Source organism: Arachis hypogaea, chromosome 1 (genome assembly GCF_003086295.3).
Source record: "Arachis hypogaea cultivar Tifrunner chromosome 1, arahy.Tifrunner.gnm2.J5K5, whole genome shotgun sequence".
NCBI lineage: Eukaryota > Viridiplantae > Streptophyta > Magnoliopsida > Fabales > Fabaceae > Arachis > Arachis hypogaea.
The window spans coordinates 695,829-720,428 of NC_092036.1; the positions used below are offsets into that span (position 1 = coordinate 695,829).

The window sequence follows — 24,600 nt, forward strand, 5'->3', positions numbered from 1 at the left end:
CGAGGGTAGTTCATTTGATTGTCTCTATTCTTCTTGTTCTTAGATAGGACAAGTGTTGCTGATACTACCAAGTTCAAGGGAGATGCACGTCTTCGGGTGGACTCGAAGGTAGTTCATTTTATCGTCTCTGTTCTTCTTGTTCTTAGCTTGGACGAGTGTTGCTGATTTTGTAATCATGTGCGGGATTGTTTAAAGAATATATGAAGTTTTGTCTCTAACGGTAAATACAAAAAATAAGTTGGGACAATTCTGTAAATATTTAAGGCATCAAATGTAACTCTCAAAAATATGCATCAAATACTTTGTCCTCGTAAGTATATAACATTGGTGATAAATGAGGAAGGAAAAGAAAAAGAATAACTACTGACCTCTACTAAGTAGTTAGGTTTATAAAGTTGGTCCATCTCCTCTGGCTCTTTCTTATGCATCATTTCCAACTTCCCTGAACTTCAAAACATGTATTCGATCAACCTGAATCCCTGGCATTCCAAATGCTGGTCCGTTCTTCCATTCCTGAGGAATTGAAGTTGCCGTGAGATCTGACATCCAAATTCCAAATAGCCCATAAATTGTTTTCAATAACAAAAACAATTGGCAATTTCCATGAAGCTTCCATGTTAAGGCATTTTTAGAACTGTCATTATTACAAATTCTAGCTCCGGCAAACACCAATGTCACAAGAGCAGAATCTGCCTATTTCAGCCACTAGCCAACTACCTCTATACTTACAGGAGAATGCTGCACGGCTTCTCCAGTAGTCCAGTATCCACAGGAACACCTTCACTGATGCAAGTAGGCCCATCAATCAAATTACGCTAGTCAAGAAGACAAGACCATCTGCCTTGAGCCACATTGTCCTCTGCAGCACCTTGTGGCCTTTCCAAAGTGCTCACTCTTCATGTTGCATGTTGGGGCACCCTTACTGAGGACAGCTTGTCCTAAGACGTCCAAATGTCTCCCTCTCATGATTCTGAAATTGCCTTTGCTGAGCTGAAGGCCATCAAGCTGACTACATTTTGTTCTGCATTATAATGAGTTCATGCATCTTTGCAATTAAATTATAAGCGTGTCTGCACTCCACAGATAGAGTTTAAACCCATTTTCAACTAAAAATGAAGCTGATCCAACATAGGGGACAAAAACATGCATTAAGATGCTCTTGGATTGGCTCGTATCTTCCTAATTAAGTAATTCTCCAAACCAATGCCAGCATCCACTATTCTAGTATGACTTGTTATTTCAATCTTGAGAACTTGCTCCAAAACATCTCTGCTCCTCACACCATCGTCCACTTCACATATTAAAGGTATTATGGTCACCCAGGTATCCATATGAGGAGCTTCCCCATGCTCAAGCGATTTGGTTAGAACTCCACAAGCTTCCTCAATCTTACCAACATTGCAGAAACCCTTTACTAGGCCATGAATAACAGCAAAATGCGGAGAAAAACCTTTAGACAGCATCTCCTTCATGTAGTTATTTGCCTCATCAAGCATTCCTTTGTCACATAACCCACCAACCAAAGTTCGATATGACACAACATTAGGCAAGCACCCATTGTTCTGCATATCAGCAATAACTTTACAGGCATCATGGGCGCGCCCTTCCCTGCAGAACCCCAATATAACAGTATTATAATGAACTATGTCAGGATTGCACCCTTTGATCTTCATCCTACAAAGAAGCTTGTAAGCTTCTCTAAGCTTCTTCTTCCTACACAAACTGTTCAACAAAGTGGTGTAAGTCAAAGAATCAGGAACAAACCCTTTGTTCAACATATCCTCCAACAAATCCACAGCTCCATTCACTTGACTCTTCCTACACATTGCCTGCATCAGAATCCGGTAACACTCGATATCAGGAACAATATCTCTCTTAAACATTTTGTTGAACAGGTGGTAGGCAATGCTAATATCTCCATTCAAACAGAAAGCCCGCATGAGAATTTTGTAGGACTGAGTATTGGGTGACACACCGTGCCTATGAGAATCCCTGAAGAGATCGAATGCAGGTCGAACAAAGTTGCGGTGGGATACAAGAATCTCAAGAATGCGGTTGAGGTGTTTGGGCAAAGGTTTGAAACCGTATTGAAGCATAGTGTAGAAGGTTTTGAGGGCCTTATCGGGTAAATCAGCTTCACCATAGACTCTGATCAAGTAGGAGAACAGGGTAGGAGTGATTGGGTAGGATTCGGATTTGAGGCGGCGAACAAGGTCATCGACAAGGGAGAATTGCCTTGAGCGGCCCAATTTGAGGATAAGAATGAGGTAGGTAGAGTAAGAATGGCGAAAGTTGGGATGGCGAGAGGCGCATTCAAAAATTTCTTTGGCAAGAAGAGGGTCCGACTGGGAAGCTATGAGCTTCTGGACTTTAGATGGAGACCCAATTGGGCAATTGGAGCGAGAAGAATAAAAAGATGGTTGGTTTGGGTTTTGTGAAAAATTGAAGGAGATGATGCGACGGGAAGACAGGGTGATTAGGATCTTGGTAGAGCGGAGAAATGATCTGTGTAGACTCAGTGAGGTCATGGTGGTGGCTCAAGAAGGTGAGCAGGCGAGGGCAAGTCAATGCTAATTGTGGGTGTATATTCGTGGTTAGTGTCCTTTGTTTCTGTTGAGGAGATATGGACACTGTGGGTGTTCGCAATGCGATTTGCTTTGGTGTTTAGGAAAAAAAAAACATCCGATCCAATTGTAAAAAAAATAATTGGTTTGGTTTGGTTTGGTTTGATTTTTTTCGAGGCCAACCAAACTGAATTGAAATTGATTGATTTGATTCGATTTTTCGGTTTTTCACCATGACCTTCATCAACTCCACCTTCTGTTTCACCAATGCTATCACTTTACTATTATCAAATTGCAGAAATATCACAAAAAAATATAATAAGAACAATAGAACAGAGAACACTAAACTAAAATTAGAACTGCACAAACTAAAATTAGAACAACACTAAAATTAAAACAGCATAATTTGAAATCTCAAACCACGAATTAAAATTAAATAATTGAAAAACAACAACCACAAAAGTTAAGTTAAATGAGAGAACGTTAATAGGGTCGAAATAGTGTTTCTTCGACCTTGTTTAATAGAAGACCTTAACATTCAACAAAGCATGATTTGCTTTAATTAGTGTCACTAACAAATAACAACGTACTAACACAATCACAATTAAAAACATAGTTATCAAAACCAAACCGGTAATCGATCGAGTTAGAGTACTTGGTTAATGGGTTACTGATTCAACCGTTAGATAACTGGTTAACCCGAACATAATTAAATAATTATATATGATTTATTTTTTTCTCATAATAAGTTATTCTTATTTTATTGCTTTTAACATTGAATGCCACTGAACTACTTTAGATGTCTACCTGGTCAACAAAGTATAAACTAAAGAGTGCATATAAATGTTAACAAGATTTTTAAATCAATATTTTAGGGCCATACAAAAAATACAACAGAGATCAGTTCAAGAGATAAAACACAAAACTCCAATGCACATCTTTAAGTATTTATTACTAAAAGGTTGTGAGAATCGAATCGGTCAAGTGACGGATTCAATGATTCAATAGTACAACCGAGATCGAATCATAGTTGAATCAATCTATTCTTAATATATAAAAGTAAATGCATAAGTTTACTTACATTACTTTTAAGATATGTTTCTCCTCTTACTAATGACATGTCAGCAACGTTACTTATTTGGTAAAATTTTAGAATCAACCACTCAATTTTTGCCAAATCATTTATTATTTCCAAATCAGCAAAAAAAAATAAAATATACAAAAAAAAATCATTCATATATTTATTATATCTTACCGTTATAAACAATACAATAAATTTATAATCCCCAATAATTAATTTCTATAAATAACTCATTAAATGTAATAAATATCCATATTACAAATGTCATAATAATATTATTAATCATAATAAATTTTATATTACAAATATTCAAATTCCATATTATTTGTCCTATTTATATAAGTCTCTTATCACTATTCCTTCAAATTTAGCACAAAAAAATTATTTTCGAATTACACAAAATCTCAAATTTACTCAATGGAGCATCATTCTTTGGATGATATTACCAAACAAATAGACAATTGGTTTATCAAAATTTATGTGGTTCATCTATGAAAAACATTAACAACCACAAATGAAAAGAACCTCTGCTTAAAAATGATTATATTAGATGAAAATGAGACGACTACATTTGTGGCACATAAGGTAACTTTATATACTTTTTATAATTTCATATATCAAATTATTAGTTACTAATCTAATACTTATTTCAGATCAAAGTGCCACAACAATTTTTGTACTATTTGATGGCAAAGAAAAAAAAATTGTTGAGCAGTGGTGTTCCAAATCTAATGACACTCCAGAAAAGAATGACATTGAAGTCCTACCCCAATTGAAAATTTTGTGCAATCTTATACTTATATTTAAAGTCAAAGTAAATGATTTTAATCTCAAAAAGGTTGTCAACAATACACTGTTATCAAGACATTTGCTCCAACAAAAAATAATGAACCTCAACACCTACTACAACAAATAAAACAAGTAATACTCCAAAACAAATCACTTATTCAAGACATCATTTTTATTTCTAATTTAAATTATTCATTAATCATAGGAACCAACTTCGCCAACACTAATATCATCAGACGAAGATCACATACCCATCAAGAGATTAAGGAGAAAGAAAATCATACAAATTCAAGACATATCTTCGGAAGAAGAAGATACATCAAAGATGGAACAAACAACATAACAGAAAGTGCATACAACTCAACAATTTATAAAGAATATTGTCTTTCCAAGAACTTACAACAGAAAGAAAAAAGCAACAACTCTAACAACAACCAATAAAAAAAATAAGACGAGCGCCACATAAAAAAACTAAGTCCATCAACTAAAACGAATGCACGAATCAACCCACTAAATAAAAATTTCACTTTGTACAACTCTAATATCTAAATTTTTTGTACTACAAATTATTTTAAATAAAATATCCTTTAAATTTAACTTTAATTTACACATATTTAATTTAATTCTATAAAATATAATAATTTTTAATATTTATTATATACTATTATTAATTTACCGTCCCGTATCTCACGCATGATGCAGGTCTCATCCTAGTTTAATTAAATATACAATCAAATTATTAAAAATTTAATATATAAGTTCAAATATCCAAATTCTATTATTTCTAAACTAATAAAATTTAAAATTTTGTACTTTGACATAATATCTTATACATATTTTATCATTAAAATTTCACAAAATAAAACATTTCTAAATAATTTCTAAGTTCTAAATAAGTAATCAGCAACAATACTTATCAATCAACAACAAAAATTTAGAATAAAAAAATTTCAACAATAAAAAATATAAACTTACACAAAAACTCAAAACATCAGCAACTAAACTCACAAAAAAATTCAACAGACTTCTAATAAGTATTCAACAGAAAAAAAAAACTGAGAATCCAAAAACAGAAAACTCAGCCTCCAAAGCCAGAAAATCAGAAAAATTAAGCAAAAAATCTAAACCAAGCATCCAAACTAAATTCAGAATAACATTAGTAACAACCCCAATTCAGAATACAAAATTAACAACCACCATTCAAATCAACCATCAACCCCAATTCAGAACCTCAACAAGGTTAACTCAGACAAATTAATTCAGCAAAAAAATTCAACAGAGTCATTCAAATCAACCATCAACCATTATTTCTGAAAATCAGTAACAACAAAAATTGAAGCGTGCTTACCGGCGACGAAGGAGGAAGGAAAGTGAGCTCGGACAGAAAGAGGGGGGCTCGAAGACAGAGGCTTGATGACGAGGACAGAGAAGACGAGTTCAGGGCCGACAACGGAGACTGGCTTGACGACGACGATGGAGACTGCGACGCCAACAACTCCGAGCAGACCTTCTGGCGACGTCGAGGAGAGAGGATCCAGGAGGCGAGGGCCGATCAGACCTTCGAGAGGCGACGACGGCAACCGCTGTCTGTCACCGCCGGCGGCGAAAGTGGTGGCGTTCTGATAGGGTTTAGCATGGGCAGGTGAATTGTGAGAGAGGGATAAGGGGGGTTTTCGTTGGTGAATTGTGACTTATGAGAGAGAGAAGGCGTGTTCTGTTTTTTTTTTAGTAATTCAGAAAATCGAAAATCTTTAGTTTGGAATACCTTTGAATAGAATTCTCAAAGAAAATAATTTTTTAGTTTGGAATACGTGTTATTATTTTTGTTGTGATAAAGATGCATACGCTTTGTTTGAATATAGAAAAAAAAGGAGGAAAGAAAATGAGAGAAAATAAAATAGAAGAAAAAATAGAGTTATTTGTATGTTGTTTGGATGAAGAGAAAATGAATGAAAAGAAAATAGAAAAAAAATTGTTTGGATAAAAAAAATAAAAAAATTATAATAATATAAAATTATATTAATATCATTATCTATATTATATGTAAATTATAATTTATTAATGATAAGGGGTAAATATGTAATTTTATTCATGTTTGCTACATTTTTCTCATTTTCATCTCATTTGTGGAGAGAAAATATTTTAGTGGACTCCACACTATTTTTTTTTCTTTCTACTCTATTTTTTCTTTTCATCCAAATAACAAAAAATTTACTTTTTATCTATTTTTTTTCTCCCATTTTTTTTTCCCTTCAAATTCCCTCGATCCAAACATAATGCTCATTAACACTATGTTTGATTGTTGATGAAAATGAGAGAAAAAAATGAATGGAAAAAAAATGAGAAAAAAAATGAGAGAAAAAGTGAATTTCTTTATATGTTGTTTGGATGAAGAGAAAATGAAAAGAAAAAAAATAAGAAAAAAATTCTTTTGTTTGGATATAAAGAAAAATAAGAAAAAAGAAAATTATTATGAAGTAAAATTATTTTATTACCCTTACATATATTAATTTCACATAGAGATTGAGTTAGGAATTTTACTTTTTGTTGTTAGAACTGTAAATATAGAATTTTAACATTCTTTGGCCTTCTTTCTTCAGTTTTCTTAACAATGAAAATGGGCTTTTCCACCCATTTTCTTCTCTTTTATTTTCCTTCCTTTCAAAATCATTTAAATCAAACAATGTGTAATACTTGGACAGTTAATTTTTTCAAGTAAAAAGTTCGGACTATTAAAGAAAACTAAAATTAATTACATTTGAAATTTTAATTTTTGTATCTATAAATAAAGAGTCTGATATGAAGTATAACACACAATAATAAAATAATTTCCTCCCTCTTTTATATTGGCAAAACATATTTTTCTTTCTTTTATATACTTTACTATATATATATATATGATTGTGGTGAATATTACTACTAGAGTTATTTAAATATACTTCTTTATTTTATATTGATTACCTCTTTTTTATTTATTTATCTATTTATTTTACAATACGTTATTGGTACGAAATTCTGATCAAATTTTAGAAATACTCAGGTAATAAATTTTTATTATGTTAAAACTCTCTCATCTTGAATTTAATGCTCTTGATATATCTGGAAACAAATATTTATCATGGATACTAGATGCTGAAATTCATCTTGATTCAATGGATTTTGAAGATACCATTAAGACTGAAAATAATACATCCCAGAAGGATAAAGTCAAAGCCATGATCTTCCTTCGTCGTCATCTTGACAAAGGATTGAAAAATGAATATCTCACATTAAAAGATCTTATAGATCTGTGGAAAGACCTTGAAAAAAGTATAATCATAAAAAGACAGTGATACTTCCTCAAACCCGATATAAATTGGCGCACTTGCGTCTATAGGATTTTAAATCTATAAATGAATATAATTTAACAATGTTTCGAATCACCTCACGAATGAAATTATGTGAGAAAAATATAACTGATAATGACATGCATGTTGGAGAAAACTTTCTCGACCTTCCATGCCTCGAATATGCTCTTGCAGCAGCAGTATCAAAAAAAAGAATTTAAAAAATATTCTGAGTTAATTTCTTGTCTTCTTGTTGCAGAATGCAACAATGAGTTGCTTTTAAAAAATCATAAAATGCGTGCTGCTGGCACCGTTCCATTTTCTGAAGCAAATGCGGCAAATCATTACCTCAGAAGAGGTAAATGGCAAGGTTTTAGTAACAAGAAAAATTATGGAAGAAAGAAGAATTATGTTCACAAGAAATGATCTCACCAAAAGTGCGATAAAGAAAAAAATACTAGGTAACAGAGAATAAATGTTTCCGTTGTGGTGGAAAGGGTCATTGGTCACGTACATGTCGTACCCCAAGGCACCTAGTCGATCTTTATCAAGTATCTTTGAAAAATGACAACAAAGGAAAGGAGACGAATTTCGTTTCAAATGATGCTGAAAATTCCACCACTCATTATGATGTATCTGATTTTTTGGAAGGTCTTGAATGAAATATTAGTCATTTGATCAATGATGGAATAGTTTAATATGTGGGATTGTTAAGTATTCATGTAAATAAATAATGTAAGAAACTTATTGTTAAATTTTATTTTCTATGCATCTGAATTTCAAGTATGATGTATAATAAAATATTTATGAATTTCAAAATTATTGAATGTGCCAAGATAATAATGATAAAATTTTTAGTATATACTATATTTCTTAAAAAAATATTTTCAATCAAGAAATAATTTTACTGCGCAAATATTTCTACTCATTTTATTATTATTTGTCTTTGAAAAAGATGGCAATGATATATAGCGAAGATGTATGCTTGCGAATAGTGCAAGTTCGCACACCATTCTTAAACGTAATATATAGTTTACTCATCTTATGCCAAAAGAAAAATATATTAATACTATTATTAGCTCGGACAATGTGATAGAAAGCTCCGGAAGAGCTATAATTTTATTTTTCAGAGAAATAAAATTCATAATAAATAATGCAACTATTGTCTACCAAGTTTCTAAAAAACTTGTTGAGTTTTAAAGATCTTTGCCAAAATGGATATCATATTGAAACAATGAACGAGAAAAATCATGAGTACTTATGTATCACAACTCATGATTCAAATAAAAAGGTTATATTAAAAAAGTTACACTCACCTTCATCTGGGTTGTATTATAGTAGAATTAGTGCAATTGAATCACATGCCATAGTAAACTCGAAGTTTACAAGCACAAATAAATTCATAACTTGGCATGATCGATTGGGTCATGCGAGAACAACCATGATGTGGAGAATTATTGAAAATTCCTATGAATATTCACTAAAGAACTAGAAGATTCTTAAATCTAGTGAATTTTGTTATGCTGTATGTTCTCAAAGAAAGCTAATTTTAAGGCCATCACCAGTAAAGATTGGATTTGAGTCCCCTAAATTCCTAGAAAAGGATTTAAGGCGATATATGTAGACTTATTCATCCACCATGTGAATTTTTTAGATATTTTATAGTCCTAATAGACGCATTTTCGAGATAGTCACATATGTGCTTATTATCTTTTTGCAACCTGGTGTTTGCGAGATTACTTGCTCAAATTATTCAATTAAAAGCACGATTTTCAAAAAAAATCAAATTAAAGCAATTCATCTTGATAATGCTGGTGAATTTACTTCCCAAGCTTTTAATGCTTATTGTTTGGCTAACGGAATAAGTGTTAAACATCTAGTAGCTCATGTTCACACACAAAATGGGATCGAAATAAGACAATTGTCAATGAAATATTTACATATAATATGACATTAAATATCATGCATGAAAGTAAGGATCTTGAACCAAGAATAGTCGAAAAATGTCGACAAATGAATGATTGGCCAAAATAGAAAGAAACTATGATGGCTGAGCTAGACTCACTTGCAAAACGTGAAGTCTTTGGACCTATAGTCCGTACACCAGAAAATGTAAAACCTGTTGGATATAGATAGGTACTTGTGAGAAAACAGAAATGAGAGAAATAAAGTTGTACGCTATAAAACTTGATTTGTGGCATAAGGTTTTTCACAAAGGCTCGGTATAGATTATGAAGAAACATATTCCCTTATGGTGGAGGCAATAACATTGCGTTATTTGATCAGTTTATCTACATACCATAAACTACATATGCATTTAATGGATGTGGTAATAATCTACTTATATGGATCCTTAGATCGTGATATCTATATGAAAATCTCTGAAGGACTAAAGATATCTAAACCATCCAATGAATATTCACAAGGGTTATACTCAGTCAAATTGCAAATATCTTTATATGGTTTAAAACAATCTGGACGAATGTGGTGTAATTGTCTTACTGAGTATCTGACCAAAAACGGATTTAAGAATAATAATATCTGCCCATGTGTTTTCATAAAGAAATATGCATCTAGATTCATTATAATTGCTGTATATGTTGATGATTTAAATATTATTGGAACTCTTGAAGAGATTCCAAATTTTCAACAATTATAAAAACTCTAAAAAAAAGTTTGAGATGAAAGATCTTGAAAAGACTAAATTTTGTCTCGGCCTGCAGATCGAATATACAAAAAATGGGATATTTATTCATCAAACAACATACACAGAAAAGATCTTGAAAAGATTTTATATGGATAAATCACATCCATTAAGTACCTCAATTATCGTAAGATCTTTGGATGTGAAAAATGATCAATTCCATCCTAAGGAAGAAAATGAAGATATCTTTGATCCTGAAGTACTATATCTTAGTGCCATTGAAGCACTAATGTATCTTGCAAATAATACACGACCCAATATGTCATTTGCAATGAATTTACTAGTAAAGTATAGTTTTTCTCCAACCAGAAAACATTTGAATGAAATTAAATAAATCTTCGATATCTTCATGGAACGGTTGATATGAGATTGTTTTATTCCTATGGATCCAAGTCACACTAATTGACTATGCAAATACAGGATACTTATCTGATCTACATAAAAAGATATCTCAAACAAGATACCTGTTTACATATTTATATATCATATAAAAATGAATTTGAACACTACACCTTGATATGTGGTGGCATGTTTTAACACAACATATACTCTTAACAGATATCTAGTGTATATTACAACAGAGTAGCCTGTAGAAGGAATGTGCTTCCACGTCATTGGCACTGCTCCCTTGTAAACATTTATATGTACAGACAGAATGCAAGTCATACATGAGTTATGTATGGAGTATGGACTAACCACCATGAACTGAACTAACATTCAGTGAAAGAGAATGAACTGTCCTCAGTGCTATACATAGAGTTATCACTTAAACTAAAGTTTAGTCTCTCTTGATTCCATTTTACAATCTCTCTAGCATATTTAAGTGCTGCATCGACACTATCTGGCTCCAAGCCTTTCACCAGAGATACATACAACTTTCTACCTGTAATAGATGAATAAAGCCTCTTGAACTTAACTGCTATGTGATGGGACGCTAGCTGAGCAAGAGAAGAGTTATTATTAATGCTGTTTTTGTTGTTGCCGGAACATTGACGACTAATTACAGGGTGAAAATCAGCGAACCATTCGCACCGAGTCGGTGGAACTTGTTTTATTTTCTCCTCAAACTGATCTAGTTTGTTTAGTATCAGCAGGAAGTCCATTTTCTCAAAAGTTGGATGAGTAACAATGGTTTCAAAAAGCTTCCTGCTTGATAACATCTTGTTAGTGATGCAACCATTTCCTTCGGCAGAAAATTGATCGTAGTCACTCAAGGCAACAGAGAAGACGACCATGCCAACATCCTCTAACATCTCTAGCCACTTGCAATTTTCTCCTATTCCTCTTGCATGCGCTGTAATTAGTTGATACCTGTAAACCAAACAATGAGTGAAAAGCACACTACAGATCAGAAAGCTTTCACATCCGCTCTGCACATGTCATTCTTTCCACTAAAAAACCTTTCATTTATGAGGGCATATTTAAGTTCATAAAAGTAACATTTTTCAGATGTTTAAAGGTAGTTTTCCAAACATTTGAATGCATCATTCTTGGAAACATGGGTCAACTTTTACACAATAAACCTGACTGTTGCATTTTGATAGCATGCCTCTGTGATCTAAGCATCAATGAAGTAAAAGAAAAAACCGTTCACCAGATGTCATTTGACTATAAATACATTCATGTTGGTAGAAAGAACCTCCATTTTGTTTGATAAACATAATAACAGCAATAGCAGAGAACCAGAGCATAACACAATCACTTTCCGATGCATTTATGATGGGGATAAACTTTCCATCAACTTCATAGACACCCTACTCCTACAGTAGGTACGCTGTATTATGCTAAAACATGATAACAGCAATAACAGAACATTTCTCACATATCATAATTGGCAACTAGTTAGGCACAAAACTTTTGGCTTACCTAGCAAAAGAATCATGTAAACCGATGGTATCAACAGTTTCCTCAGGAGCTGATGGGGGAAATGAGAACTCCACACAAGCCAGTCCATTGGATGAAGTAACTCCTTCAGCATAGAGAATATCTAAATCTGATGGCTCATAATCAGCCCTCAATATCTCAACAACCTTAACAAAGATTTTACATGTCATAAACATTGTCCTTGGGCAGCACAAGATTCTCAAGCCACTCATCAAACAATAATTTTCAAAAGAAAAGTAAAGAAATATATGCAATAATTATAAGAATAGATAGAAATATGGTGCAAGAACTTCATAGACACTCCTGATGAAAAAATATTCGCTTAAAAGAAGAATAAGTTTATTGGTTTGGCATCATATAGATTATTTAGCTAGCATAACTAAAAGCATAAAAGAAAAGGGTTGAGGACCAGCCAAATAATTGACCTGAGAAAGTATAAAGCATATGCTAGGCTCATATAAACTCCCTGTATGGAACTTAATGCTTTCTTTAGCACAACCATCACTTCCTTTGATTAAGGTTCTCTATAATAGAATGTTCTGAATGCAGTAACCAAAACCTTTGACTAGAATTAACCTAAGCAACAAGTAAAAATCATTGTCCCTACCCTCCATCAGTTTGCTCATTTTTTATTTGCACAGGGTCCTAATTGATCAAAGATAAATCTGTTTGATATAATAGATAGAATTTCCTAAACTACCAGAATCAGACAACATATTTATATATTCAAATAAATAATAATTACTCTTTGGAACAAAATAAACATTACAAAAAAGATTATGTTGTGAAAAGTCATTGACATTTTGAGATTTCTTATACCCAGAATTTTAACACAATATCATCCATAAGAAATTCTTGCCTAAGCACAAATTTACCAGCCTGGAGTTCTTAAAGAGTGCCTTAATTAGCTGTTCCCTTTCATTCATATCATAGAGTTAAATATTTATTTATCCTACTCAATAGAGGACTCCAGTATCTAGTCACAAAATCCACCTGTCTTTCTTAAAGTTCTCTCACCGCCACCAACTCAAAAGACATCCTGCTCTTAGCATTTTCATCCATAAGCAAGCAATTATATAAATATGTAAATGTCAGCCATACGATCATATGCAATCAAAGTGTCAAGAGCACATGTACACACTAAATATGTTAATTAAAAAAAATACAAAAAAATGAGCTCATACCCGCTCTAAGAAATAACTAGCAACACTTGGTAGCATTTCTATTTCTCTTCTTCTTTTGTAGGTAGCCTTAATGGCTGCACTACTCCACATCTCCTCAATCAATGGTGCATATTCACGAGTAGCCGCAGGAAAGATGGCATCAAGTTTGCCTGAAGCCATAGTTCTCAGCAGCCAATCAGAGAAAGCTTTTAGCCTTGTGCCAATGGAATAGATTGTCTTGTTGTTTGAACTGACTCCTGTTGTTAACCACAATGGAATCATCCAATCTTTAGTACAAATGGACAAGCAAAATTTGATATTTCTCTGGTTGATATACAGTATTTCCTTTTTACAATTTTAAATTTAATTCGAGCAGCATCCCATAGTAATAAAGTCCTATGTGTGTGTGTGTGTGTGTGTGTGTGACAATTTTCAATGTTCAGTCTACAGTTGTCACTTTGGATGGAACAAGGTAAGATATAACTATTTCATTTTAGTACACACTAAAAGTTGTGACCCATAATGGCACTTAAAGACATTTTAGACACTAATAATAAACACCAATTCTGCACATATACAAGCTTGCTGCAAACCATTTTAATAGGGCTGAAGAAGGATTGAGTTGAAGCAAAACAGAAAGAATGTGAAATTGAGATAATTGACAGAATTGAAGATTTTGTATATTAAATTGAATATGGGTTTTCAGCATATGACCTAGTAAATTATGATGAGTTTATATACAATTAGAGGTTACACACTTCACACGCATATAGTCTTGCATAACTGAAGTAACTACCAATTGCTCAAAACAGAATTGATAACAGATTGAAAACAGAATTATGGAATTGGTAAGCCTCAGTTGCTTGTCTGTGAAGGAAGTCTCTAAGCTTCATTACATTTGGATGACCAACTAGATGGTGACCATTTGATGCATATTAAACCATGTCTATGGTGCTTTAGAAGGAAGAAAGCTAGGTCAAGTAGTCAATTTAGTAGAAGAAAAAGGAGAAATTGAACTCATACCTGTAGAAGAATCAAGTACATCAGATTGTCTTTTCTTCATATTCCACAGACTTTCTTCCTCAAAACGCTCACGACCTTCAAGTAGTAAGCCAATATAGGAATATACGTTCGTTTGAATGGTCAACTTTATACTTTCACGTTCTTCTTTCGAGAAAGGGATGTCTTTGTAAAGTATCTTGGCCTGCCATAACCATTTACATTCTCTAACTATATTTATTTCTTAGCTTTTAGCAACAGATATCTTATTCACGAAAGAATCAGTACAAAGTAGGAAACTGTTGCCCAATCAACTACACTACAACATATCACAAAAAGAATTATGACTAACTAAGTTTGTATTTATGTTTAAACTTTAGACTACTACTCCCAAAAGAATTTCACATGTCAGTTTTATAAGTTACATGAATTATCATTTTGTTGAGCACACTTACCACCCACATTTGTCCAACATAATCTTCCCAACTAGTAACTAACAAATGAAAAATCACCTGCTTAAAAATAGTACTTGTTCCAGATCCACCATAGCCAACTAAGAGGAGCTTCTGAACTATTCCATGCTCAAGGTAATCAGGAACTCTTTTGCTAACTGGACTGGAGGTTCGTTCCCCACACAAAATTGAACATTTAGAAGGAACTGGCAGGGACAGTAAAGCACATACAAGCTTCGTTCCAGACTATACAAGCATCAGAATAGTGGGTTATAATGGAAGAAAACAAACAAAATAAGACAAATAGTCCTCACAAAACAAAAAATAAATAAAGAAATAAGAAAAAAAAAAAGGAACATCACCTTTCCCCATATATTCCCTCTTATATTTTTCTGTCCCTCTTCTTGGTATGAACCATCCTCATTAACCCAAAAATGTGGGTTACCAGCGCATTGAACTCCTGCCAACTGCCAAACAACAGCAATTTTGTTTAACAAGGAACAAGTTATTAAGAGTTTAAGGCACATCCTTCTAAATTCCTTCAAAAAATATTTTCCTATCATATAATTATGGAATATAATTTCAACCTGCAACATTCGGAGCTCGACTTTTGTTATTTCCCTGCCATTGATGTAAACCTGCGTGTTCCCATTGCTAGCATCCGGCTTGATTGGACCCCCAACATTCAGATGGGGACTGATAATTCTGCAAGGCTTCTGTCCTTCCTGTGAAATTCACAGAAAACAATCATGATCCACAACAAATCACAAGCAGTTAACCAATAATCAATGATACAAATGCATATAAAAAAACAGAACAAACATACCTCTCCCCAAAGACCAGATACTTTATCATACCAATAACTCCCCGGCTTAAGCTTCTTCGGAGGAGCAGCGCAGTTCTGCAACGTAACCAGTTCCTCAAACGAAAGTGGCCTCCCATTGACACAAATATACTCCGGAGGAAGTTGATTCACCTCACAAAACCTCTCAGCCTTCATTATCTGCCGAACCTCCAACTCATTAAGCAACCTCCTGAAAATCCTAGAGCACTTCCCTAAACTCTCTCTTTTAGACTCATCAATTGGATACCCAATACAATCAACACACTTTCTTCCTTCAGGCATTGAACCCATAGCATCAAGCACGCAATTCCCACAATACTTTGCAGAACAAACCAGACACACCTCTTTCTCCGTGAACCTGCTACCCTTGAAACACCGGTAGCACAAACCTTTGTTTCCTTTAGTCACAGGAGCCGGCTTAACCGGTTCACATTCATCGACCAAAGCTTCATTACGATTACCATCACCATCAACATCATCATTATCTGAATCATTATTAACGGTGAAAGTATGAATAGGTGCACGTTTAACATCACACGCATATTCACGTTCGTCGTTAAAATCTGCGTTCTTTGCAGATGATTGACTAGACGATTCGAAATCCAAACTCAATAAGGAATCGGTGAACGCCCAATTTGAATCGTTGAAATCTGAACTCTCCTTCACGCCATGCAAGTTTCTCAATTCGTGCGAGTGTTCCTCGCTGCTGAACTCGCCCGCGTCGTTGCTTCGACCGGCGCCGTCTTCGAAGGCGATCACAGAGGTCGGAGACACGGTGGTATTGCCGTCGCCGGAACCGGCGTTGCTGCTTCGGTTGAAAGCTCTCATGGAAGCAGGAGAAGACGCTGGTTCTGTGCCGAGCGGTTTGAGCTCCTTGGAGAATCTCGTGCTGCAGTTCGCCGGCGACGGCATCGGATGCGCCATTGGAATAGACATAATGTCGGAGAAACGGAGCCGATGGAGCGCAACCGCCACCGGAATCTTGTCGACGCTTAGCGACACAGCCCGGGGAATATCGAGCCACGATTGATGAACGTAACGGAACCGTCAACATGGAAAATAAAAAATGAAGCTCTTCAAGCACATCTAAGGTTCGAACCAAAACCACACATTAACATTTCAAAATAAAGGGAAAAAGTGTGAGTTTTCTTTCTCTCTTTCTTTCTTTCTTTCTTTATTTCTAAACCAAAAAAAAAAAAGTCGCCTAGGAGTTTGGAATCTGATGTAAACAAAGAAAAATAACACCGACTGTCGAGTAAGAAGAAAGGTGATGAGTGAAAGTGAGAATGAGATTTTCTCGAAAACGCGGAGCAGCAGTGTAAAGTATGTTTGTATATGGCATCATATATATACACGCTGGGTGTGAAGCGGTGAAGGCTAAGGTGACTAGGTGAGGCTCGAGGATTTGGGGTCAGCCATGAACCTGGCTCCTTTTGACTTGCTACTGCAAGTGGTGACAAAGTTTTTAGCACTTGTATATCTACTTTGACCACACAAGAAAATTAAAAATAAGGAAAACACTATTGAATCAAAAGTCAATATTGTTTTAGGATAAATTATCATTTTAAAGGCTCTGATTTGGATGGTCCAAAACATATCAGACTTTTATTGGTCTGGTTACAAAATTTTTTTTTTATTATTTATTATTCATTATTCAAAATTTCAAATTTTCCCTCCATTAGTGTATCAATTTACGCTATTAAAGGTGTTCATAGGTCGGGTAAAATGCAGCAATCCATTGACCAGCGGCAAACCCTTAAATGGAGCTCAGTACCGCGACGGATTAGTCCTTGACCTGTCGGGTTGGGGGATACCGTGGGAAACCAAAAAAAAAAAAAATTGGGTTTGATGTGACTCATATTTGATCCGAAATATATACTAGGCATATTTGTTAGACCCGAATTCGATTCTAAATCCGATAAAATCTACACACTTTCGGGTCACAATTATACCGGATGAAAACTGGGTCGTTAATATTACTTTCTTGTAACCTAGCATGTGAAAATATCCAAATTTTTACGACTCCCACCATTATTTGACATGGTAAAATTCACTTAGAAAAATATAACAAGAACGAACCCTTCTCTAAAATTAAAGTATAACCACAATTAATACTAATATTGTCTAATAACACTAAATATTTAAATCAATACAAATAACACAATATTATGCATTAGCCTAAAGTCTTATGCATTTTAAACATAAAACATTAACTTATATTCTTATAATGACTAATAACACAAAATATTAAGGTTTACAATAGTTAAATTCCACATAAGAATAGTCATCATCTATCACTAATAACACAAAATATTAATTATGTATGATGACCGGGCCATCGGGTTGAGTTCGGGTGACCCGACCTATGGCCTGGACCCAATTCAAAATAATGACCAGATCTATTTTTGAGATTCTTACCCGATCCTAAACCCAATAAAATCACACCAAATTAACCCCTAAAAAATTCAGAATCGGACCGAATCATGAACAGCCTGCTTGCTATATCATTGATTAGTTTAACATGAATTTATGAAAGTCTTTTTTTTTCATTGCATCATTGTAATGGACATGGCCAATTCTATAGTGTCTATTAATTGTTGTCTAATTTTTGCCTAATTTATCTTTTGTGGTAAATTTTAAATTTTTAAAAATAATTTATTTTTATATCTTTTTAAATTAAATATTAATTTTTAACTTTTTTTAGTAAATAAACACTACTTTTTAGTCACCATAGTATTCACCCATTGTAATACCAAATCATTATCTTTGTGATAAAGGTTATTTCAGGATAATAATATAAGAAATATAGGACCAACATTTTTAGTGGATAAAAATGAGAAATCGACTGGTATTGATTCATAAATATATAAATAAAAAAAATAAACTCTATGGTATAGAAATAATCTTTTTTTACACATGAAAAAGTTAATGTGACATGGATTTAAAAGTGATATTTATCTTTTACTATTATTGCTTTGTTAAGATCTGGCAGACAAATGTATAAAAACCTAGATTTTGTCTTTTTTAATTAAACACATTAATCCTAACAAAACATTAATTATAGATATATTTTTGTTGTATTGGGCCAAAAAAAAAATAATTTTTAGATTGTAATAGATTGCTATTAAAAGAACATATTTTATTGTGTTTACATTATCAATAAAATTAATCAATTTTTATTAAATATTCTAAGTATACAATAAATAATGTAAAATATTACAAACAATAAATATTAAAAAAATAAACATTTTAATTCAAAATTTAGTCTCTAAATTATTGTGTATAACACTTAACTTTTCTTACATTTTGCATAAGAAACTAATAGGTATTATTTTTATTTTGTGAGAGTAACTTTAAAAATTTTTGTCATTTGATTTATGAATGGCTGATTTTTTTTTTATATAGAATTATTGTTGTATTATTTTCAATTATAGAGAAGTGGTATGTTTTAATTTAGTATAGAGGTAATCATAAATTAGAGAGTCCCTTTTTGTATTTTAAAAATTTTAAAAAATTAAAATTTACATATCAGAGAGTCAGATTTGTGTAAGTTCAGGAGTAGGAGAATCGGTTTTATGTAAGTTCACAAATTAGAGAATTAGATTTGTATACGTTCACAAATCGGAGGGTCAATTTTGTGTTTTTAAAAATTAAACTTCACAAATGAAAAGGTCAGATGTGTAATCTTCATATGAAAAAAATACACCAAATTTTATACGTTATTAAAAAAATACTACTATGAATTCAATATCAAAATTAAAAATGTTTTACCAATTAGTTAAAAAAATCTTTAGTCCATGAATTATTTATTTTTTAAATTAATTTATAATATTTTGATTTATAGTATGAATGATAATTTATTTATAATTACAAATATAACAACAAAGTTAAATTTAAAAAAATAAGAAAAAAAACTTAAAAAACAAAGCTAAAGTTTGGAACATAACTAAAATTATTTGGTGCATATGAGTATTTTAAAAATGTTCAATATTTAAAATTATTTGGTGCCTATAATATTTATTTATGTTCCAGTTTTGCGTATGAATATTTTTTTCATTTTTTCAAATTTAACTTTGATGTTATATTTACAATTTTAAATAAATTATCATTCTTATTATAAATTAATTTAAAAAAATAAATAATTCATGGACTAAAGAATTTTTTTAACCTATTCATAAAAAATGATAAAAAAATTTTAAGCTACTCTCCCAAAATAAAAACAACACTTATTAATTTTTTATACAAAATATAAAAAAATTGGTATTATACACAATAATTTAGAGACTAAATTTTGAATTGGAATGTTTGTTTTTTAATATTTATAGTTTGTAGTATTTAACATTATTCATCTAATGCTTAGAATATTTAATAGAAACTAATTAATTTTATTGATAAAGTAAATACAATAAAATATATTTTTTAATAGCAATCCATTACAGCTAAAAAATTATTGTTTTTGCTCGGCCTAATACAGCAGAAATATATGTAATTAACGTTTCATTAGAATCAATATTTAATTGAAAAAGACAAAATCTAAACTTTTATGCATTTGTTTTGACAAATCTGAATAAAGCAATAATTGTAAATTCCATAAAATTAGTGAATAATTAATCAATTTATTTTTAATTAAAAAAATTAGGAATACTATTTTTATAAGTTTAATAATATAGAACTAATTAAAAAAAGAATCTTGACACTAATTTTAAAAAATTTGGCCCAAAATTCAATCAAACGAACCAAATCGAACAAACTGAGTCCAAAATAGGCCCAAGGCCCAATTCAACCCAGCCACTTAAGCAAACACAACTGCCCTTTTACCCCGTTCATCCTCATTTACGTTGGAAACATTTTGGAAAAGGGGGAGGAACGTGTGACAACTCCAAACCCTTGTCCTCAATTCAATTTGCTCTATCTTTCAATCTGGAGCTCAAATTGATGAGCTGTTTGTGGTCATGCGTTTGTCTCAAAGTCCTCTTCAATTCTATTCGAACAAAGTGGTAAGTCTTTCTCAAATTCATGTCCAGTTCTCTGTGCCCCTTTTATGTACAAAATTGGTTTGAGTTTTGAGTGAGTTTGATGATTTTGGTGGTTTAGGTGCAATCTAACATTGAATAATTGTTGGATTATACTCCAATCATCAATGGGTAAGATAAGAAAATTCTAAACCCTTGTGATTTGCCAAATTTTGTGTACACTAGTGCTAATTTAGTGAATTGTGTAAATTAGATTGAATTTATGTTAATTTGGAGTTTGAGTTGGTGAATTGGAGCTCTTGGAACAATCCTTGGTGGCTGGATTTTGGAAGTGGAACTTGTGAGCTTGCCTTGTGGGGTTGTCTTGGGTTGTACGAGAAAATTGGTCAAGGTATGGTTTAGGGTTCTCGTATTTAATATGTAAGGTTTCGTGAAAACTTAGGTTAGATGACCATAGGCTAGGTGTGAATGTTTGAATGTGTTAAATGTTTAGTACTTTGATAACACTTGTTGATTTTCGGTTGATTTTTAGCTTGATAACTGATGTTGGTGATGGAATATAATGTTATACGGTGAATTAGTGATAATTGGCAAGATATTAAGAAATGAACATATATATGTGATGAAGGATGATGATTTTGTTGTTTAGTTGAGTAATTTGTATATGGAATTGTGCATATAAGAGTAAAATTGATTAAGCTAGGATGTAGAGGTTTTGGCATTTTAAAGTGGTATGTTGTTGTGCTGGATACATGTATAGGAAGTGGGAATTAAGTTTGGTTTTAATGAAAATTGAGGTTTGAGGTTTTTGTGAAAAACTTATTTTTAGCCGAACTTTGGCGAGCCATAACTTGATTTTCGGACCCCCAAATTAGTTTAAACTTATTTCAAATGAAAATTGGATCCGTGAAGTTTACGTCGTTTGAAGAACGGATGAAAAATATTTTAAAACGAAAACATTATACACGTCGAAAGTTCGGAGGGCAAAATTGAAAATCCTGCATCATTCAGCATTTTGCTAATTCTGCACAGCTTGCGTAGGCGACCACTACACGCGACGCGACCAAACTCTTCGGGTTTGGCTGATTGCGTACGCGAATACTAATTTTAAGGGGTTGCATACGCGACCACCTGCACGTGACGCGACCAACCCTTTCGGGTTGGGATTCTCACGTACGCGAGCAGGGTGCTTGCGCACGCGAGCAAGGATTTTCGCACACCCACACGTACGCGTGGCCCACGCATACGTGTGACCCCTGTTTCAATAAAAATGGAGTTTTGTGTTTTAAAGTTTAATTTCAAATATTTAAACCTCTATTTTCATTCCTTTGATCCTAGATTTTGTTAGTAAGCCTAGTAATGAGTTGAAGCTAGGAATAGGTGGTAACTTGGGGATGAAGAAAGTTTGAGAGGTGATGATTTAGGTATTTAGGACCCCTTCTTTGTTCCTCCTGATATTGTAAAATCGCCCCCAGCGAAATGGTGGGAGGTTAGGATCCCCTCCTTTGTTCCTCCTGGACACATGAGAACGTACTTCCTGGGTAGACGCAAGGGTTGTGGTTTCGCCCTACTTGCTCCAGGTTGGTTAGCATAGAGGCTCCCCGGGTAAACGCAAGGGTTGTGGTTTCGCTCCACTTGCTCCGAGTTATGATAAACTATGTATAAAGATGCAAATATATGATGTATAAAGTGATTTTACAGCCATAATGAATGATTATAAAACGATAATGAATGAATATGAAATGATTATCTGAGATACGAGTTTCCCTGGGTAAAGTACCATGGCTTGCCACCACGTGTACCTGGTTGAGACTCGATACTCTGTTGACCCTACAATGTAAGTGTGACCGGACACTTATAAATTCCCAGGGATGTTGACCCCCATTGAGCAAGTTTATATATTTGAGAAAAAGCTATGCATAGACTCTTGGGGATGCGCGTCGAGGGACAGTCCAGGGTTTAGCAAATCGGGCTTGTCGGGTTGGCTTGATAACCGACAGATGAGTCTCATAAGCCATATGATAGGCATAGATCATGTGCATTTTGTTTGTTTTGTTTGCTATGCATTATTTGGGAGTGCATAACTGAATATATTATGTTAATTGCTATATTTGCTACTTGCACTACTTGTCTCCCACCCGTGCTTGCAATTGTCTATTTGTCTATCTTTGCAAACTCACTGGAAATAGAGAAACGGAGGAAAGGTGGACTGGTTTAGTATTAAGATTAAGTTTAAGCTAGGTTTAGAATTCCCTAGATAACCACCCTTTTATGGTTTCTGTTTAGTACTTTAAGGTTTATAATCTGAGTGTCGGCATTTTAGGATTGCCTCTGGCATTCCCAGGACCTTATATCTTATGTGCGTGGCACCTTTACCATGCTGAGAAACTCCGGTTCTCATTCCATACAATGTTATGTTTTTCAGATGCAGGTCGAGAGGTACCACGGTAGGCGTCTGGAGCTTCTGTAAGTATTCTCCGGCTAGCCTTAGCTTCGCAGGCTGAGTTAGGAGCTTGTTATTTCGTATTCTTAATCCTCTATTCCTATTTTCTGTTTATTTATGCCTTTGAACCTTAGTTTCTTCACACGCAAGTAATCTTGGTTCCGGAGCGTTGCGCTTTTTATTTTACGATTCTATTTTATCCGTTTTTTAAAGCTCCTCGTATACTGTATCTTCTTCAATATTATTATATATTTTTTTTATTTTAGAGGTCGTAATACCACACCACCTCTATTTTACATCCTAGGTGTAAAACTCTGTGTGATAGGGTGTTACAATAATAGCAAGAGATAGGTATCACTCATAAACCCATGCCACGTTAATTTTCTCATGTGTAGGAAAAATTTTATTTCTACACCATAGAATTCACCTAAAAAAATGATTACTTAGAGAAAAGACTTATATATCATTAGTTTTTGTGTTAAATTCGATTCTTACACTTATGAATGAAAAATATATGGCCATCCATATATGGAAGAGAGTATATTATTTTGTTTATTAATGGTCTTTCATTTTGTAAGCTACTTGCCTGCATGTATCACAATAAAATATGTGTCTCATTTTATGGATGTTCTTTTTTTCTTTAGTTTTGTGAGGTATCAGAAACTGAGATGATAAAGAAATGATGAATAAAAAAACAAAGGAAGAGAGAGAAATGAAGAAGAGAAAGAGCTATTGTATTGAGTGGTTTTGAATCTGTATTTTTTAACTAAATTTTAGTTTATAAATTTGTACTATATATAGAATTACTTAACGGATTCTAATTAATTGTGCTGAGTTGGACATACAAGCAGACTTGCTAATTAACTTTTTGGTTGCTGCACATGCTTCTCACTCTCACTACTTCTATCACCAACATCTACCCGACTACTTGGACTTCTAACATTGTTGTTGACACTTCTATTACTAACTTCAGCCCTACTATTGAGACTTCTATCATTAACTCTGTCTGAATTTTCTATGCTCTTTTCACCAGTTTTACTCCTTGGGATCTTCACACTTCTTCCATAATTCTAAACTTTGATATGAAATTGCTTGACAGTGATTTTGTTAGTATGTCTGCAATATGGTCTTGTGAGGAAATGTGTGAAATGTTTACCTTCTTTTGTATTACATAATATCGAACAAAGTACAAATTATCCATGGTCAACAACCACAACACCACGCCAATCACTAGAGCTCAAACAAGCCCACTCAGTCAGAATGCCTTCGTTGCGTTCTCGGCCATAAAACTTCACGATAGCAATTTCAAAGCGTAGAAGAAGCAAGCGTTAGCATGCATCAAAGTTAACAAACTACGGAAATCACCTAGATCCAATAA

At 33.3% G+C, this 24,600-nt stretch overlaps 2 protein-coding genes across 5 annotated transcripts; both read right to left on the reverse strand.

Annotated features, from left to right (window-relative positions):
- Positions 1 to 274: 274 nt before the first annotated feature.
- Positions 275 to 6,264, reverse strand: LOC112787954 (uncharacterized). Of its 4 annotated transcripts, XR_011880693.1 has the most exons (3): positions 5,783 to 6,177; positions 730 to 2,845; positions 275 to 513 (listed from the first exon to the last, which is right to left on the reverse strand). XR_011880693.1 is itself a non-coding variant. In XM_025830414.3 (2 exons), the coding sequence occupies exon 2, from the start codon at positions 2,526 to 2,528 to the stop codon at positions 1,149 to 1,151; it is 1,380 nt and encodes a 459-aa protein (XP_025686199.1). In that variant the 5' UTR covers positions 2,529 to 2,845; positions 5,783 to 6,264; the 3' UTR covers positions 275 to 1,148. The 4 variants fall into 4 exon arrangements, 3 of the variants coding, with proteins under 3 accessions (XP_025686199.1, XP_025686193.1, XP_072090640.1); XM_025830414.3 differs by having other exon boundaries at positions 275 to 2,845; positions 5,783 to 6,264; XM_025830408.3 differs by having other exon boundaries at positions 275 to 2,820; positions 5,783 to 6,192.
- A 4,635-nt stretch (positions 6,265 to 10,899) lies between these two features.
- Positions 10,900 to 17,264, reverse strand: LOC112788273 (extra-large guanine nucleotide-binding protein 1). Its single transcript, XM_025830429.3, has 8 exons — positions 15,789 to 17,264; positions 15,550 to 15,687; positions 15,325 to 15,429; positions 15,023 to 15,208; positions 14,535 to 14,715; positions 13,533 to 13,768; positions 12,331 to 12,494; positions 10,900 to 11,775 (listed from the first exon to the last, which is right to left on the reverse strand). Exons 1-8 carry the CDS (start codon positions 16,740 to 16,742, stop codon positions 11,175 to 11,177), a joined length of 2,565 nt encoding a protein of 854 aa, XP_025686214.1. The 5' UTR covers positions 16,743 to 17,264; the 3' UTR covers positions 10,900 to 11,174.
- Positions 17,265 to 24,600: the final 7,336 nt, after the last annotated feature.

Excerpts from the sequence above, each read along its gene's own strand:
- LOC112787954 (XM_025830414.3), bottom strand. The coding sequence starts at position 2,528 with ATGACCTCACTGAGTCTACACAGATCATTTCTCCGCTCTACCAAGATC.
- LOC112788273 (XM_025830429.3), bottom strand. The coding sequence starts at position 16,742 with ATGTCTATTCCAATGGCGCATCCGATGCCGTCGCCGGCGAACTGCAGC. Across the intron at positions 15,688-15,788 it reads TATCTGGTCTTTGGGGAGAG|GAAGGACAGAAGCCTTGCAG; the intron begins GTATGTTTGTTC and ends TGAATTTCACAG. Across the intron at positions 13,769-14,534 it reads TGTACTTGATTCTTCTACAG|GAGTCAGTTCAAACAACAAG; the intron begins GTATGAGTTCAA and ends GGTTAACAACAG.